At 38.1% G+C, this 17,929-nt stretch overlaps 1 protein-coding gene across 4 annotated transcripts in view; it reads left to right on the top strand.

Moving 5' to 3' along the window:
• FBXL17 (F-box and leucine rich repeat protein 17) overlaps nucleotides 1-15,407 on the top strand; it is a 147,353-nt gene extending 131,946 nt beyond the window's left edge. For 2 of the 4 annotated variants that reach the window (XM_053407641.1, XM_053407642.1), the window contains 2 exons: nucleotides 1,425-1,567; nucleotides 12,651-15,407. In XM_053407641.1, coding sequence (XP_053263616.1) covers nucleotides 1,425-1,567; nucleotides 12,651-12,788 — 281 coding nt within the window. In that variant the 3' untranslated portion in view covers nucleotides 12,789-15,407. The remainder of the gene's footprint in view (nucleotides 1-1,424; nucleotides 1,568-12,650) is intronic. The other 2 variants (XM_053407643.1, XM_053407644.1) reach the window with 2 other exon arrangements.
• Nucleotides 15,408-17,929: the final 2,522 nt, after the last annotated feature.

The raw sequence follows: 17,929 nt of genomic DNA, 5'->3' as shown, positions 1-17,929 counted from the left end.
GTTCAAAAGGAAGAATTGGGAGTGCATTCAAAGTCAAAGTGTTCCATGGAGTATGGAACAGTTCTGAATCTGGCCTTCAATCTGGCTTTCAGCCGCGTCGCAACATGTGAACATTTTCTTAGCAAGTACTTCCATCTTACAGGTGTTGCTAGTTTGGCTATTTGCGCCAATATATCATTTTGTTCTAGCTAGGAAATTGTGCCGGTTTTGCTCACCAATGCAAACACACAGTCAGAATCACAGTCATTAAAAAAAAATCCTTTAAAAGTGTAGGTGGTTTTAAGTAGCATATTTGTCAAGAATGTGCTAGAAATATATAATTGTCAAATAATATTAAGAGTGCTACAATTCATGACATCACATTGCAAAACATGATGCTTAGAATTGGCTTTGCAAGATTAACGGTTAGCCTGGAGATAGTATGTCCAAAACCAAATATAAATATATATTTTCCATGTGTGTGCTGCAAAAAAAATTTTTTTCTTGCCCTGAGAGAATAACTGAGTTTTATCCTAGCTAATTGTTAAATTGGCTTTTAGGCAGTCTTTGGTAATTTTTCTTACTCATCGGAAAACGACAAGAGATTTAATATACAATGTAATTCATTGAGCTGTGTCTGTAGACACTGTAATGTACATAACCTTTGAACTTCCATTGAGAATATTTAAATAAAACCAAGTACCTAGTTGAAGGGAGTTGGTAGTTAATAGAACAGTGTTCATTCCATCACAAATAAGAACATCCAAGTTGGGTTGGCCAAAGTAAAGTAAAAGGAAGAGGAGGTCTTTTGGTACCAGCTGATAGTCAGAAGCACAAATCCTGCCTTGCCAATAAAGGCAAAGTTGCTACTACAGAGTGCAAAAGCATTGACTGGGCTAATGCTAAGTAAATATTTTGTGTACCTTCTTCATTATATGTTAAAATTATCTTGATGCTCTCCTTTTAAAAATCACCTGGCAAGTTTTAGCCAGTAGGGATTCAGGAAACCTCTTCGGGAATGCACACATGGCTCCTATGGTTTTCTTCACAAAGAATTCTTAAGACATTTTGGAACAAATGATTATTAATATTGTGTTAATATTTCATCCAAACCCAAATATTAATTGATTTTATAAAAATAAATCGTATGCCGTTTTCCAATCCTTGAAATCTAGACTGTGTTGTTTTGGGCAATGCAGCTTACCTATGAAAGGGATTCTTGTGTGATTTTAAACGGCTGCTTGATCATTTTTATAGCAATATGCGCCTTTCAGTGTGTTAGGGGGAAAATGCAACTTGGTATACTGTTCTTTATATACACACATGTATATATGGTTTGACAATATAAACTTGTTTTTTTAAAAAATATATAATATTTAAAATATTTCGCTGCTTAACATTTCACCCCTGTGTTTTGTTTCTCTTGTGTTTTTTATGTTTTGTAGCACTGATAGCCATTGGCCGATACAGTATGACAATAGAGACTGTGGATGTGGGATGGTGCAAAGAAATCACAGATCAGGGAGCCACCCAAATTGCTCAAAGTAGTAAGTCGCTCAGATACTTGGGACTAATGCGATGTGATAAGGTAAGAATTTGGGGTTTTTTGCATAAAAGGCTATGTTACATAGACAAGAGTGGCGTGTCCATTTACTCCACACAATTGCATTCACATTAGCAATTATTAACCAAAAAAAGCAGCAAATGCATATTGGGCATATGATAAGCGTCTCTGATACTGAATCAGTGATGTTAGTACATTTTTTTGCTGCTTTCTGAATTTTATAATTTCTGTCTTTAGTGGGTCATGACATTAATAAAGCAGTCTGTCTTGTCTTAAAACACAGAATGCAGTAATAGCAAAAAAATACTGCCGTCTGACTTTCAAAAGAAATAATTTTCAGCTCAGTAACCTTGATCACAAATCCTCATTGTAAAAACAGATGAACCAAAGAGCTTTGTGTAGCTCACTCAGAGGAGAAATCTTTCAACTCAATGGCCTTGATTCTTAAATTTCCCATATATTTTTTCCCCTTTACCGTTTAGAAACACGTTAAGAAGCTCCTGCTTCCTGCATTCTCTTTTTACAAAAGCAAATTGTAAATATGAAGCTATAAAAAGTCTAGCTTCCGAGCCGAAGAACCACTATTTTGTGAATTGATGGAACATAATACCTTAAACTTGAATGTTTTGTAAAAGCCAAGAGAAGAAAAGTGTGTGAGAGTCTCCTTTGATGAATTGGGCTAAGATTATCTACTTAGGCTGTTCAAAGGGTTACTTGACCCTGGGATTTAGATTTGACCCCGAGTCACCTGATCAATTTTACATACATATCTTTTGTGGGTTTAGTTAAAACAGCTTGTACAATCAGGAAAGACTTAATAAAAGCAATATATTTATCCTGTCTTGAGCTGCTAAAGACAATCAATGACCTTGATGTTGCAAACAGTTTTTAGTACAACATCAGTTAAACTACGCATACTGTATATTCTTTATTCCTTTAATTGCTGGCTTATGCTTTCCTGGCTTCCTACAAAGGGACTGCATGCTGTGTAGGGAGACAACTGAGCTAGCAGGAATAAAAATCTGCGAGACGGCTGCAGCACAAATGGGGAAAACTGTTTCTGATTAATGGGAAACGTATATTGGGTATCTTGATGAGAATGCTGTAAAGTGTGGCATTAGGGGGACTATTGGGGGTCATTTAACTTGCTTGTTAAACCTCTTATGTGCAGGAGAATGAGGAAAGTAGCCATAAAAAGAACAAATTTTCGGAAGCTCTATCCTGAATTTAAAATGTTTAAAATGCCGTGTTGGCAGCTCTAAGAGCTACATGCCTCTTCCACATCCAGATAATAGAGAAGTTATCATACAAAACCACTTCCTTCGCTTTTCTAACTTCATGCAGAACTAATTTCTTCTTCCAAATGCCAGTGCCCAGAACGTTAATGAGAAGGGTTTTCAAATGCCACTGTGGCAGAAAAATGTTCTTTCATAAAGTTGGGTGGGGGCCACACATTGGTCCAGCCTGCCCCTCCCCCGGGTGCTTCTTAGCCTTTTCCCAAATGTTATTTAATATTGCTATACCTGATAGCCATTCCCTTCTTATGTGGCATTGCCTGACATGCAAGTAAGGAGCTCAGAAACAAAGAGAAATAGATGGGGCATACAGCAATAGATTTCAGCAATCAATACCAAAATACTCTTCATGACATCATCTCTTCAGAATTTCTTTGAAACGCACTTGAAATAAATTTAGAATTACAAAGGCGTCAAGGGCCTTGCCAAAAAAGATCAGAGAAACTGCAGGGCTGAGTAAAGGCAGGCTCTGTTTGATTCCATCGATTATATAACTGCCTCTAGGCTATAGATGTCACTAGTGGCTATTCTATTGATCCACACCATGAAAATAATCAGATTAATTCATTTCTCATTAAGTTGCCATTTACTGTGGTCTTTTTGATTTCCAAGTACAGTGTTGGAAGCAACACATTCACTGCTATAAGGGGTTAGGAACTGGCTTCATAATCTTAGGCCATGAGAAATAGCAATTTTATGTCTCCATGCAGTCTTAAGTGTTGTTTTATCAGTTTAAACCAAGTATTCTTAAAATGACTTTCATTGTTTTGCCCAGTTAATGGAGGCTCAGTTTCAAGGAACATGATATAAGACCTAGTTGGAGATCTTTGCATAAGAGCAGTAGCACCCAATGACTAAGGACATGACATCTAGTGTCATTGTTCCTCAGGGGTAAGACAGGAACATCAATCACTACTCCTTCTTGACAGAGCCAGAAGTTACACTGTGCAGCTGCCCAGATGTGGAGGTGCCCCACAACTGGGATAGTGCAGGAATTAGCTCTGTCTGTGCACCTATACAGCCCCAACTTCGCCCCTGCCCCATCCCCACACTGCCCCAGTAAGATGCAACAACACTGGTATCCCCCACCATGTCACCTGCTGCTGCATAGTTGCTAAGTAAGCAGCTAAGGACATTTTGTGAACCCCTAGAGCAGGCATGGCCAAACTTGGCCCTCCAGATATTTTGGGACTACAACTCCCATCATCCCTAGCTAACAGGACCAGTGGTCAGGGATGATGGGAATTGTAGTCCCAAAAAACATCTGGAGGGCCAAGTTTGGCCATGCCTGCCCTAAAACCCCCTGAAAATTCCACCCTGCAATTCATCATAGTTCTTTATAGCCTTCCATTCGGGATTCTGAAATTTTGCAGGTTACTTTCTTAGGAGCTCCTATATGATGCATACTGTTTTCATACTAACATTCTTCTCCACAAAACCACAGGAAGGAAAGTGAATCCCTTTTATTACCCGCCCCGCAAAAAAATCAATTTTCAAGGCACCTAGTACAAAATGCCTTATCCATTCTTCTGAATTTCAGCAAGTTTCTTACCTAAAGGTACTCTGTCCTGTATGCTAAAAGGGTAAAGGTAAAGGTACCTCTGCCCATACGGGCCAGTCGTGTCTGACTCTAGGGTTGTGCACCTATCTCACTTAAGAGGCCGGGGGCCAGCGCTGTCCGGAGACACTTCCGGGTCACGTAGCCAGCGTGACGAAGCTGCTCTGGCGAGCCAGCACCAGCGCAGCACACGGAAACGCCGTTTACCTTCCTGCTATAAAGCGGTACCTATTTATCTACTTGCACTTAGGGGTGCTTTCGAACTGCTAGGTGGGCAGGAGCTGGGACCAAAAGACGGGAGCTCACCCCGCCGCGGGGATTCGAACCGCCGACCATGCGATCAGCAAGTCCTAGGCACTGAGGTTTTACCCACAGCGCCACCCGCGTCCCTATTTTCATACAAATGTTTATATGGAACAGTAGGGGGTGTTAAGTGGTTACCTTTTTAACTACTGTCCTTACAGGAAAGCACAGCAGGTATCTTTCTGAAAATTTGCAGTATTCACCACACTTTCTTTTTTCTTTTGTAAAAGTAATTATTTTATCTTTGCAATGTATTTTATTCTGTTTTTATTATGTCTTATATATTTTACCTTTTATAATGGATTTGGCGAGACAAAATAAATAATAATGAAACGTAACCACAAAAATTTCATCCAGTTATTTCCAAAAGTAAAATTGTTACAGCCATTACAAAATGTTCTTCATAATAGTTAATGGAGATGATTTCCATATTGGGGTTTTGGTTTGGACCCAAGTCAAATTAGGCAGCTTCTGAATTGGTCTGAATCAAATTGGGTTCCCAAATCAAGTGCCAAATTAGGATCTGAAGTAAATTTTTCATGCATTGCAAGTGGGGAATGCTTCCCTGTACTTTTAACTGTAAGCCTGAGAATCATATTTATCTGATCATTAATATAACTTTGCCATATTAATATCAAAGGACGAAGAGCTGTTAAAAAGATAGGTGATGTCAATATCAAGTCGTGTGGCTATTTCTGGTAGATAATACAAAAGTTTCCTTCACATTGCAGTGGTACCTCGGGTTACATACGCTTCAGGTTACATACGCTTCAAGTTACACACTCCGCTAACCCAGAAATAGTGCTTCAGGTTAAGAACTTTGCTTCAGGGTAAGAACAGAAATCGGGCTCCGGCAGTGCAGCAGCAGCAGGAGGCCCCATTAGCTAAAGTGGTGCTTCAGGTTAAGTACAGTTTCAGGTTAAGAACGGACCTCCGGAACGAATTAAGTACTTAACCTGAGGTACCACTGTATCTCAGTAAGCTGGTAAATATTAAAATAAAACAGTATTTTAAAAATGGGTTTAAACAAAAAAGAAAGACTTGAAATAACTTGTGGTTCTTGTAGAGAATTACAAAACCTAATCTTTTCTAAGTATGCAGCGTTTATTTCCAGCCACAAATGGCTGTAATTTGTTCAAATCAAATATGAAGCAATTGTGTGCAATATTGTGTAATATGGAGTACTGTGTGTAATATTGGGTATACCAGATCCTCTCACTCAGAGAATCCTATTAGAAAACAATTTACTTCAATGCTTTCATCCACTCCAACCCTATCCAACGTGTTCTTATTTTAAATTTAGATTTGCAACATTAGCTTTTTAAAAGATAGAACAAAATATGCTTTTGAAGGGAAATGGAGAAGCTTTCTATTAAGTCTATGACTGAAAAGTGCTTACTGAATTGCTCAGGAAGAAAAGTTTTAGATTATTTCACATCTCCAGTTTAACCAATTCATCCCCACATTGTTTATAATTTCTAATAAATCCCTTTTCATAAATTATCTATAACCAGGAAACAAGTGAGTATAGATGACTTACATTTCTTTTTGTCTTGCTTCTACTGTAAATTAGAAGTGAAGTGGTAAAAGAACCACTAACCTTTAATAACTACAAACCCTCAAAGTGCAGCATACGCCATTTCTATAGACCTACATAAAACACAGTGCTTCAGAGAGAGAAATTAAACAGGGAAAGCTGGTCTATAGATATCAATTTTGTTTTCTTATGACAGCTACAAACATTGTAATTGCTGTGGGTAACACCAGAATTTCCCTTTTACTTAGTAGCATAATTATTTGGAGCTTTTAACAATATTGTACACGAACAGGAAACTTCATAAGATGCCTCCATCTTTTCAGGGCCTATCTAGCTGAACTTAACAAAGCATAAAGAGGCTAATACATTACAAAATCGGGTTTCAAACGTCCGTGGGTGGTTTACAATGTCAGATTGCAGGGGTACAAATAATGATTGTGACATTTACATATTTAAATTGTTTGCAGCAAGACAGGAAGTCTGGTTTACTAATCCAAAATTACCAGTGCAGTGGCTAACCTCTATTAAGGTCAGTTTGGTATTTAAGCCCATATCTTTCTTTACCCTTAAAAAGAAATATAAGAGTCAGTCTAGGTTACTGTCAGGGACTGGGCAGAGGAGGAGTGGTGGAGACTGCCTCCCCAGCCTGACCCTTCCAGAGAAGAAGACGGTTTAGGGGTTTGAGAGAGATCACCGCTCAGAGGCAGATGAGCAGAAAAGCTGGGAAATAATGGGATAGGAGAAGGAGAAGGAAGAAGCACCAGAAGGATGAAAACTGACGGACACAGTGTCTTTAGAAAGCATTCCAGATCCCCCTCTCCTAGAACCCGGCGAGTATTAGAAATAGGAGAGCAAAGAGCTCAAAGGCAGAGGGCACTTTTCAGCACCCGTATATTGAATAAAAAGCAGTTGGTAAGAACTTTTCCTTGTATTATCCTGCCGAGGGGGTTGGATCCTCTGCCGCCTGACACCATTGAAGCAATTACTGTTAAGAGAGTTAATATGGACAGACAATAGGCGACTTACAGAGAATTGCTGGACTATGCAAGGGGCGAACCCAGACTGAAACCTACGGAGAACTTAAGAAGCCAAGTTACGGATATGTTACAATACCACCTGATATATGATAGGTTTAAGGTAGACCAAAAAGGGGGGGGGGTTGGACCAAAACTCACAATTTGAAAAAGAACTGTTACAAAATAAGGATAAACTTCTGTATAAAATGTATAATTTCTTATTAGAATGGGAAACAAAGGATGAGCTAGTTAAAGCATCTATGACACACTGGGCATAGATACTGGGCAATAGATATAAGACACAATATAGACCTAAACCTTTGGAAGAAACTTTGGAAAAGTGATTTGAAATTTACTGTGTGTTATTTTCTGAAAGACAACTGCTTGAAAATGATTCATAGATGGTATTTAATTCCAAATAGACTGGCTAAGATACAGAAAGCAGACGCAGATACGTGTTGGAAATGTAAAGAAATGGGAGGAACCTTTTTTCATATGTGGTGGACATGTAGAAAGGTGAAAGAATATTGGGAAATAATTTATAATGAGTTGAAAAAAATGTTTAAATTTACCTTCCCCCAAAAAACTAGAGCACAGACAGAAATTCCTAGGTGCCAGAAAAGAAGAGTGGAAAATATTTATTGAATATATGGAAAATAATTGTACACAGCTGAAAGCACTGGCAGAATTAAGATAAATTCAACAGAGTTAACAATATTTGATTGATGTAAAAGTGTAAAATTGATTTGAATGGTTATAGTAAAATATGCAGGAAAGTATGGTATCTAATATGAATCATGGGAGGAGAAGAAGGGAAGTCATTGGATATTTTAAAGTTTGTAAAATGTTTAATTTGAAATGTATAAAAATGAGAGAGAGAGAGAGAGAGAGAGAGAGAGAGAGAACCAAGTCCTTGCAAAGTACTGAGTACTGAACTTCTTCCTCTGAAGATCACTTCAATTAGTCTTCACTCAAATCCACAGTCCTAACAGATAACCTTCAACAATGCCTTCAGCACTTCTTGCAATCTCCTACCATGGGCGGAACAGTATGCTGTAACCTGATCCCTTTTATATGCAAAGTTACTTACCAACTCTGCCCAGTAACACAAATAAGAGAGTCACAAGATGTCTGCAGGTGCATTGTGGGGAATGAGTCATCTCTGCTGACTCATAGAAAATTAACTCATTAACTGCATTCCTTAATAGTCCAAACCTCTAACAATCATTAGCAGACCATTAATGACCACTAAGGACTCATACCCTGTTGACTTGAACATATGGAGAACTACAGCAGTTCCACTGTTATATGTGCACAAAGTTTAATGAAACAGGAGAAGTGAAATTCAGTCACTTCATGACACAAGAGTGAAAGAGGGAATACAAAGAGTATTACCAAATGTAGAGATTGCACTGCATATTTTTCTAACATTGATAATTACTAACTGCTCCACAGAAAACTCTCTTTCTCAGCTGAGAAGAATAAAAAACTCTCGTGAACAACAGTGTTTCAGGACAGACTAGATCTGCATAATATTTGTGTCATTTAAAAAGAATAATCCTTTATTTGATGGTTTAGTGTTGCTTTTATTTTGTGTTACATATGGAGGACACCATAATCCTTTCAGTGCTTAGGGCCTCTAAAGGTCTTAATCCTGCCCTTTCTGTAATTCATTTTGACAAAGTGTTGCATCAGTATTCTGGTGAACACTGGCTTTCACCAGGTGCATTCATTACCAGGCCACTGCTGTTGCTTTCGATCCATAATTTAAATCGAAGCACATTGTTTGCCTTAACATTCAGGAAATCCAGAATGCAGATGTTGTGCTGTGTCTCTGTGTGTGTGTTATTCAACTAGTCCTAAGCCCCTAAGCACTGAGGTAATCATTGAAACTCTCTGGAACATATCGGCCTTAACAGATCAAGTGCATAGCACATCACACAAAATGACTCCACAAACCTTTCATTGTGTTGCAGCTACAGGCAGGAATTATAATTGGGCCACCTGAGAATGTTATTCATTCAACTATTAGGTTTTTAAAAAGTCAAACATTTGTTGTTGTTTTTTTTTAAAAAAAATGACTTGAGGAAATAATACCTGTAGAGCAGCAGGATAGCACATAAACCTGCCTAGTGCATTAATTGTAAGCAAGGCAAAGGTGGTGGTTGCATAAAAGTTTTTCAGCCCAGAACAAATGTGAGGGTTGGACATTGGATACATTTCTCTGTCCACAGAGTTCACCATGAGTATTGGAATCAAATATCACAGAGAAAACACCTGCAAGATGAACAGTGTTCACTTCTGCCTATGGACTGAAGACCTTCCATCATTAGTGCTAGTACCATATATATGTACCACCTCCTAGTTTTTATTGGAATTTAATGAATAAATTGTAGCTTGTCAAAAATATTTTTTGTCAACAGAAAGTTGATCCTTGGGGCTTTAATTGGCAGTAGTGGTTAGCCATTATTTATTTTAGTACAGTGGTACCTCAGTTTTCAAACGTAATCTGTTCCGGAAGACCCTTCGACTTCTGAAACGTTTGAGAACGGAAGCATTTACTTACGGAAAACTCAATATGGAAGCTGCATGGCACATTAGACTTCTGAAAAGCATTTGAAAACCGAAATGTTCAACTTCCGAAATATTCGAAAACCAAGGTACCACTGTACTTCTCCAGCTTCCAAATGGAGTTCCTTATTTTGGGCAGCTTCCCTCATTTCAGTTGTTGCTACACGGAAGGCACAGAAGTGAAATCTATGTATATACTATCATCATGCATGATTATCTACAGATTTCATGCTGTTTTATGTCAGAAAGGTGTTTTGTGTAGGAAAAAACCGATTCCTTCACAGGTGTAGATCACATACCCAGTGATAAAGGACTCCTGTATGTGCAGTGGGCACGAACCGCTTCCTCTGTGCTTATGAGGAGATATGTGACATAGTTATTCATGTATATGCACGCCCACTTTCATCTTGCCCGTTTTTGAGGGTGAAGAATGCATTTGCAGGTACTCATCCCAGTTTGATGAGTATATGAATTGTAATTTGTTTACTAACCTGGTTGTATGACCATTATAGATCTTTTATTTGCCACTGTGAATAAACTACAGAGTTTTTGCATAAGATTTTCCAGAATATATATTCACTATGAAAAACAAATAGCTGAATGAATGAATGAATGAATGAATGAATAAATTATTTTTAATCAACCTCTGTTTCAGGATTTGAGTGGATCCTTTTGGGCTTTATGCTTCTATTTTGCCAAACCTTTATTAGGCATTACAAATATAGGTCATCATAAAACATCCATATATAATTTAAATGTATATATACTGTATATACAAAAAAGCAGCTAGGCTTTATAAAGGATGTTTTAAATATTTAAATATGGGTTTTGTTTTTTGCTTTTGCTTTTTTAAAAAAGGATGGTTCCATTGCACTGCTTTAAGCTACAGAACAATGCTAATATATGTAGTTTGACCTCATAAATAAAATTAAAACTGCTTTATATTTCTTATTTTCACAATTAAATACTGTTGGGAAATTCAGCAAAAAGTGAAAGCTGTTTAATGTTAAACTTGTGTTCTTTTGTAGTTCTTTTAATGGCCTTCCCATATCCAAGAGCTCTTGTCCAAGATAACTATATACAGTGGTACCTCGGGTTACATACGCTTCAGGTTACATACGCTTCAGGTTACAGACTCCGCTAACCCAGAAATAGTGCTTCAGGTTAAGAACTTTGCTTCAGGATGAGAACAGAAATCGTGCTCCGGCGGCACAGCAGCAGCAGGAGGCCCCATTAGCTAAAGTGGTGCTTCAGGTTAAGAACAGTTTCATGGTTAAGTACGAATTAAGTACTTAACCCGAGGTACCACTGTATTGCCCCTTGCTCATTGGAGATGTTTTCTCCATCAGTGTTTGAGATATGACAGTGTTTTCATCAGAAGCAATACATGGAGGCTTATGACATTACTACCAAAGAAAATCATTTCTCTTTTTCTTTACTAGCAATTTAGATGTGTGCATTTTTTAGAAATAGTATTTATGGGTTGGGGTATATTCTTGAGTTGTGGGTTTTATAATTACCCTTAATAATGCTAATTAATACTTTGTTTTCACATAACACTTTCCCAACCTTATTTCAGTAATCTTTGCAACAACTTTGTAGGGCCTAAATTATCATCCACATATAACAGACGCAGAAGCAGAGCAGAATCCATTCTTGGGACTACTTTTTTCTCAGCTTTTAAAATGTGATTTACTGATGTGTGCAAGCTACTAAGGGGCTTGTACCATCACAGATCTCATTCTGATTTATTAAAAGGCAGTTGCTGCTTTTAGACACCTTTGGTGTTGCTGTAATGTAGTTGTTTACAAAAGTGTTTAGAGCTTGCAGGGTCTCTGTGTTCTTGGAAAAGAAGTTAAACCTATTTTCTATCCAAGTTGCTCTTCAGTTGACAAATCTCCCAATGAAGATTGAGTGTTTCTATTATCAAAGCAGAAGAACTGTAGATTAAACCCGTCATTTATCCCTGTCATAAAATGCAATCACTGTTCATTCTCTGCACTGCCTAGCACAATTGCTTCAGTTGGGGATTCTTTTTTTGAGTGGGGGGGGAGGTTGAAAGTAGGTGGATATTTAAGGTGTTTTGGTTGTGCTTAAAAGATTTCTGCCAAGGAGGAATTCAAGGAAAGTGAATACTTATTTGTGGCAAGAATGGAAAGTGGTTGTCGTGGGTAGTACTGGGCTTGTTATCTCATATTAGTTGGACGTAGGGCACGGAAATAGTAAATGCAAAGTGAGCAGTTGTTCTGCTGAGACACTCCGTCAGATTTAGGCAGCTGAGTATTTAAATTAAATATTGATGTATCTTTATATGTTCAATAAAGGTTCCAAAGAAAGCTACCTAAAAGTTGTGGTTCTTAGGTTAATCTATTATTTATCTAAAAGGACCATGGAAGCTGTCTGTTTCTGTGATATGAACTACAATCAGCTTTAAAATAATTGACAAATTAATCCCCTCGCAGCACAGCGGTTGTAAAGGTGTTAAGTTTAATTAGGTCTTTCTGATTGCTTTGTATGATCAAGGAACAAAGGTGGGATCTCTGGATAAGGTCTAGCAGGGATGCTCCTGACCTGCGTGGCTTGTATATTTTAATTATTGATGGCCGACATTACAACTGTTACCCAAAAAAGGGACCTTAATTCTAAGTTCATTCTCACCAAGTAGTATAAAACGAAAACCATCTCGAGAAGATATTTGTGAAGATCCTCTTAACAAATCACTGTTCTTTTACTCAGATCCAAATTAGCCAGCCACATGACGAATCCATTGTTGACTCCTCCCCCCCTTTTTTTACCATAAATGACAGATTATTTCTTTTGTTTTCAGGTTAATGAAGTGACTGTGGAACAACTAGTGCAGCAGCATCCACACATCACTTTCAGTACTGTACTACAAGACTGCAAGAGAACTTTGGAACGGGCTTACCAGATGGGCTGGACACCCAATATGTCAACTGCCTCTTAATTCATGATGTGATAGTCAAATACTCGGCAGATTCAGGCTGAACATTTGAACACTGTTAAGTTTTTTATGAATATTTTTGCTTTATATTAAATATATGTTAAGCTTTTAATATTGAATATACATATACATACATATATGTATGTATCGTTCAATGTAGTGGGAAATGTCTATTCTGTCTTTTCGTGGAAATATTGAAAGAGAAACCTGGTCAGATATATTTAATTTTTTTGGAAAGTTTATTTGTCAACCTAAACATCTGCAAGTTGAGTAAAATGTTGCAGAGGGTTTGCAACTTTTTTTGATGCAACATAACTGTAAGTTTACATAAAATAGAAACACTATTTGGATGTGTGTGTGTTTTTCCTACTACAAGTTCAGGATAGAAACAACTCTTTAAAGATGCATTGTAAGATTTTTGTATACATAAATCTGATGTTTAAAAGCCTTTTGGCAAATTTATTGAAGTGGGTTTCTGCTAGTTCTGTGGGTAGTTTCAGCAATGTAATAATACATTACACTTTTTTCTTTCATGATTTTTCCTTATTTTTGCTGCTCATATTTCCTTTCAGATAGGAAGTGTTGATTCCTTTCCTGGACTCACTTAAATTAGAGACTGATCTTAAATGGATGCTACCCACATTTGTGTGTTTGAGCTGCACAGTTGTGAAAATTCACAGATAACTGTGATGCAAGAATATAACATTTTGATGACAAATCTTTATTTTGGATGGAATCTTTAATAAATGCTGGACTCATGTGGAATGGATATTTAAGCAGATGATCCTGCTGGTTTCTGTTGGTGCTGCCAAAGTGATGTTTTTGCCCTGCATCTAGTTTTCAGTATCTTGTGAATGCATGTTATTTTGAGACAGGCTTCTGTAGCAGTTGTTCCCAGCTGAATGTGCCCTTCATTTGGTTTCTCCATGTTTGCACCTTCCAGTTTCCCACAATGTTTTCATTTTTAACAATATTCACTAAGCAAATCTGAAAAACATAAAGATAAATGACCAATTAAGAGATAAAAATTCATAGTTTTTCCCACTCTGTGAAAGAACTGTGGTGAGCCTTTGTCTGTACAATATCTCTTCACCTCTCCTGGGGCATGCCAAAGGCAGTTGGATGTATCTGGTTCCACTTTTAGACAAACCATAGCTCCTCATTGCACCTGAACTCAGAGAACACTGGTTAGTTAAAACTACAGTTAGTTCAGACGATCCAGAAGTGGTTCCCGATGCTGACATGCTCACTCACTGTAGTTTAAAAGAAGCCACCATTCCCCATGTTTGGATGTAGTGAAGAACTATGGTTTGTTTAAAAGCAGATGCTAGGGGGAAACACATGAACCCAGAACCTAAAATGGCTCGCGTAAAAATCCAGAGTTTCCTGTTATGTTCAAACTTGCCAGGTTACATATTGGGGCATGTCCCAAGTGACCCGTGCACAAGTGGAAGGCATTTTTGCTCCTTTATGGCAGGCGGTTTCTCTCCAATCCCTTTCCCTAGGCTGTATGCCACATCACATATCAATTCATGTTTTTTCAGGGTGGATGGAAGCTGCAGTGGGAAGGAATATGAGAGCCCCCAATCTCTGTTTAAAACATTGTGCATGGTTCTTCGAGCTATGCCTTTGCAGATATACAGCTTAGTGGATTCAGAGTGTTTCCTTCTTCTGCGCAATCACATGTATAGATCATATTGAGAAAGTCTAGTGTGAACTCTTCGCTACAGTTTTCCAGACCCACAGAAATGGTTGCTGGTTCAGCATAAGCACGGCCATGTGTTTAAACTAATCTTTCTCTGTGCAGTCATGTATCTGGATTCATTTTCAGCTGGAGAAATGTGCCCCTGTAAACTGACCTAATAAAGTTATCTTAGACAGGTATCCTTATACACACTTACTTGGAAGTAACTTCCATTGAACACAGTGGGACTTCCTTCTGAATAGGCATGTGTAGTATTGCGCCTTACTCGTCTGTCATCGCTGGTTAGTAAATACTGAATTAAAACAAATGAATTATGGTTTTTATTGTTAAGCTAATTAAAGACCCAGTCCTGAAAGTGCCCAGTTCCAGGGTATAACTTTCTGCTGCCCAACTGTTCTGCCATACCTGAAGTTGCCACAGTGCAAAACGTTTGGAATCCAAAACAGGTTTATATGTGCAGAGAATGTTGTGATGAAATGGTTAGTTTTAAGCCTGTTAAACTATTGTGAAGGGTTAAATTTGAAGACAGTTGACAAGCAGACACTGGAAACACAGACAGGGCAATAAGTAACCTTTAGAATGTAACAATTTGATAAAGGGTGATTCTTCCCCTCCCATGCAACACTGTGTATTTGTTTTTTAAAGGTTAAAGTGTTTTAATCCAAAATATCAAATGTTCAGGCTTCACCTGAAGAGTTGCCATTATTGTCAAAATGTTTGGCTAATCTAGAAGACTTTAGGCAGCACAGCTCTGAAAACAACATTAGTATGTTTGTATAAATCACAAGTCCAGTCTCGCAGCATCAATTCCTGAGGACAGAAAGGGCTTGCTGTGTCATTTCCGTGACAGTTCTTTGAATGTTTTCTTATTAGATATTTCAAATTGAGACTAAAAGCCTTTGCAAAAGGAACAAAAACCCTGTACAGTGGATTTTGCTTGGCATGTCACAAACGTATGTGAATGCATATAAATGCAGGGCTTTATATCCACTTAAATAGTGGCAGTATTTTCACAAATAAAGACAATGAATGAAAATGATGCCTCAGCATTTTTTCACTTTTAGAAGTGCACCAATCTCTGTAATTAATATATTTCAGTTGTTCTGCATTGCTCTTAACCTTGTAATTAGCTGTAAAAAAAAGAGAAACACACAGTGGGAACTATATTTTTGCTACTCATGAAACTTTGCTCTTGTTTCATTCAGGAATTAGGCAAGTATTAGAAATGGGGGGGGGTGAGAATTTGAAAATTAAAAGAGCCCGGCTCAAATAAGATGGCCCCATGTTAAGTAGAGACCAGTCCCCTTCAAGCTGGGCCAAATTAAATATGGGATTCATCTGCCACCATATCTACTTCCCTGTCCTCTCAGCCAGACCACCATGCCACCTGCAGTTCAGATGAGGGTCCTTTTCTCGATGACAAATGGCACATTCCATGCATCAATTACAACAAAATATAGCGTATCTCATCATCCCCAGCAGAAAATGATACATTTACCACAGACAGCTTTGTAGGAGTTCCCCTCAACAGCAAATCATATATTACCTGTGTGATTGCCTGCTGGGCATCAGTAGCCCGGGGGGGGGGTTGGCAGAGAAGGAGTAGTTTTGGTCTGCTCAAGTATTGAAGTTGAACACAGAAAAAAACCCATTATGTAATTTTTACAAAGGAAGCAGAAAATTGTGGAATGCAAAGGTGGTCCTGTTGGTCCAGGGCACGCACGCACACACATCAACAAAGCATCACTTGGAAAGGCAAACATCTGCTACTGTTTTCAGTGTCGTTGCATGCAAAGCCACAAAAGAAAATCGGGCAGAATTGGCATTGCTGTTAATATCTCTCAGACCTCCTGATGAATGCCAGCCTTGCATTAAGCAAGCAAACAAACAAACCCAGCTTTAAAACAAGTCCATTTAAGAAAGCATCTAAAATGTTTGCATGTCAGTGAATTTTAACTTGTTCAGCTCACAAGATCTGCCGAATGTAATGGACTATTGAATTTTCCTGTTTCGGTGCCTATAGAAAATCCCTGACAAATGAGGAAATAACTCTTCTCCATCTCCCTCACTTTACACAACTGACAACACAGACAGATTGTTTTGTTTTCCTTTTGGTTATTGGTAAATTTGGAAAAGGGATTGCTGAGTCTGTTCTTCAAAGTGCAAACATACAAACAAGACATTCCAGACTTATGTGTGCATTTTTGTAGATTGACGTACTGTAAAGATTTGGCAGAGGGGCCTGCTTCAGCACAATCTTGATGGTTTCATTTTTTACATGCAACTATTCTCTCTCCCCTTGCCCTCCCTAAGTGTTTCGAGAAGGTGAGTTGATTGCAGAGGAATTTTTGAAGCGCTTTCTTAGACTTGCAGGTTTGGTATTTGCAAAAGAAAGGCAACGGTATTACACCTCATGCTTAAAAGCATTGGTTTATCCCCTCTAGAGTATTTTTCCTTTATAAAAGAGAAGTTTACATCAAGAGATTTCTTGGATCTGTTGCCTACCCCGATCCTTGCAATTCAGCCCTAAATCTGGATTAGATTGAAGGCAAACAAGCATGTTTTAGTTGCTGATTTTATTTTTCTGATCTTGATTTAATTCATAACTTCAAAATGTGGAGCTGCTTTATACTATCTGATCCAACGTTGTCTTTTTCTGACTGATAACAGCTGTTTGGGTCATTTTACATCACCTGCTGCCCATTCTGCATGCATTATCATACACTATACCACTGAGCTGTGTCCCTTTCCAACCCAAAAAAAATCCTTCAAGGATAAGTAATTGATTGAATGCAATATATATGGGATCCATATTTATAGAGGGGACCCCACATTCATTTGAGTTGTTTTAATGCTTCCACCCCCTGCATCTTTTTCTGCTTTCTTTACCTTGCACGATGTCACCCTCTTGTTGTCTTCTAGCTACCTTCATCAGCAGTTATCTCCACTTCTCATTTCACACACACAGTTTACACACACAAATCTTGTCACTGCAACAGTTTCAACTTCTCAATATCTCTGCATGTCTTCAAATGATTCCAGCTATCTTTCTGGCTGTAGCCAGCCTTATAATAGATGGAGCCCATTTTTAGAGCACCCGGTCTATAGGTGGCCCAGTCATCAGCTTCGTAAATCTCCATTGAGTCACCTCACTGATTCAGGAACTGCCACAGAGCACCCTAAGATACTCCTCCATCATTACCGACACTTTTCCTGTGGCAAAATACCTCGCACTTCTCTAAGCTCTTACTGACGGTTTCCAAAAACCCTTTCAATTTAACACAAAGTACATTTTTAGATTTTTTTTAAAAAGGTTCTGTTATGAGAGCACATCATTTCATGCCACAATCTAAATTCGTGCTTTTCAAATGTGAAACTTTTAGCCCACTTCAGCTTTAAGCCTTAATTTAACTGTTACAGCTTTATCCAAATAGCCTCT

The sequence above is a fragment of the Podarcis raffonei genome, chromosome 11 (assembly GCF_027172205.1).
Source record: "Podarcis raffonei isolate rPodRaf1 chromosome 11, rPodRaf1.pri, whole genome shotgun sequence".
Taxonomy (NCBI): Eukaryota; Metazoa; Chordata; class Lepidosauria; order Squamata; family Lacertidae; genus Podarcis; species Podarcis raffonei.
Note: the sequence above shows the minus strand (reverse complement) of the source record. Positions and strands in the feature narration are given on the sequence as shown.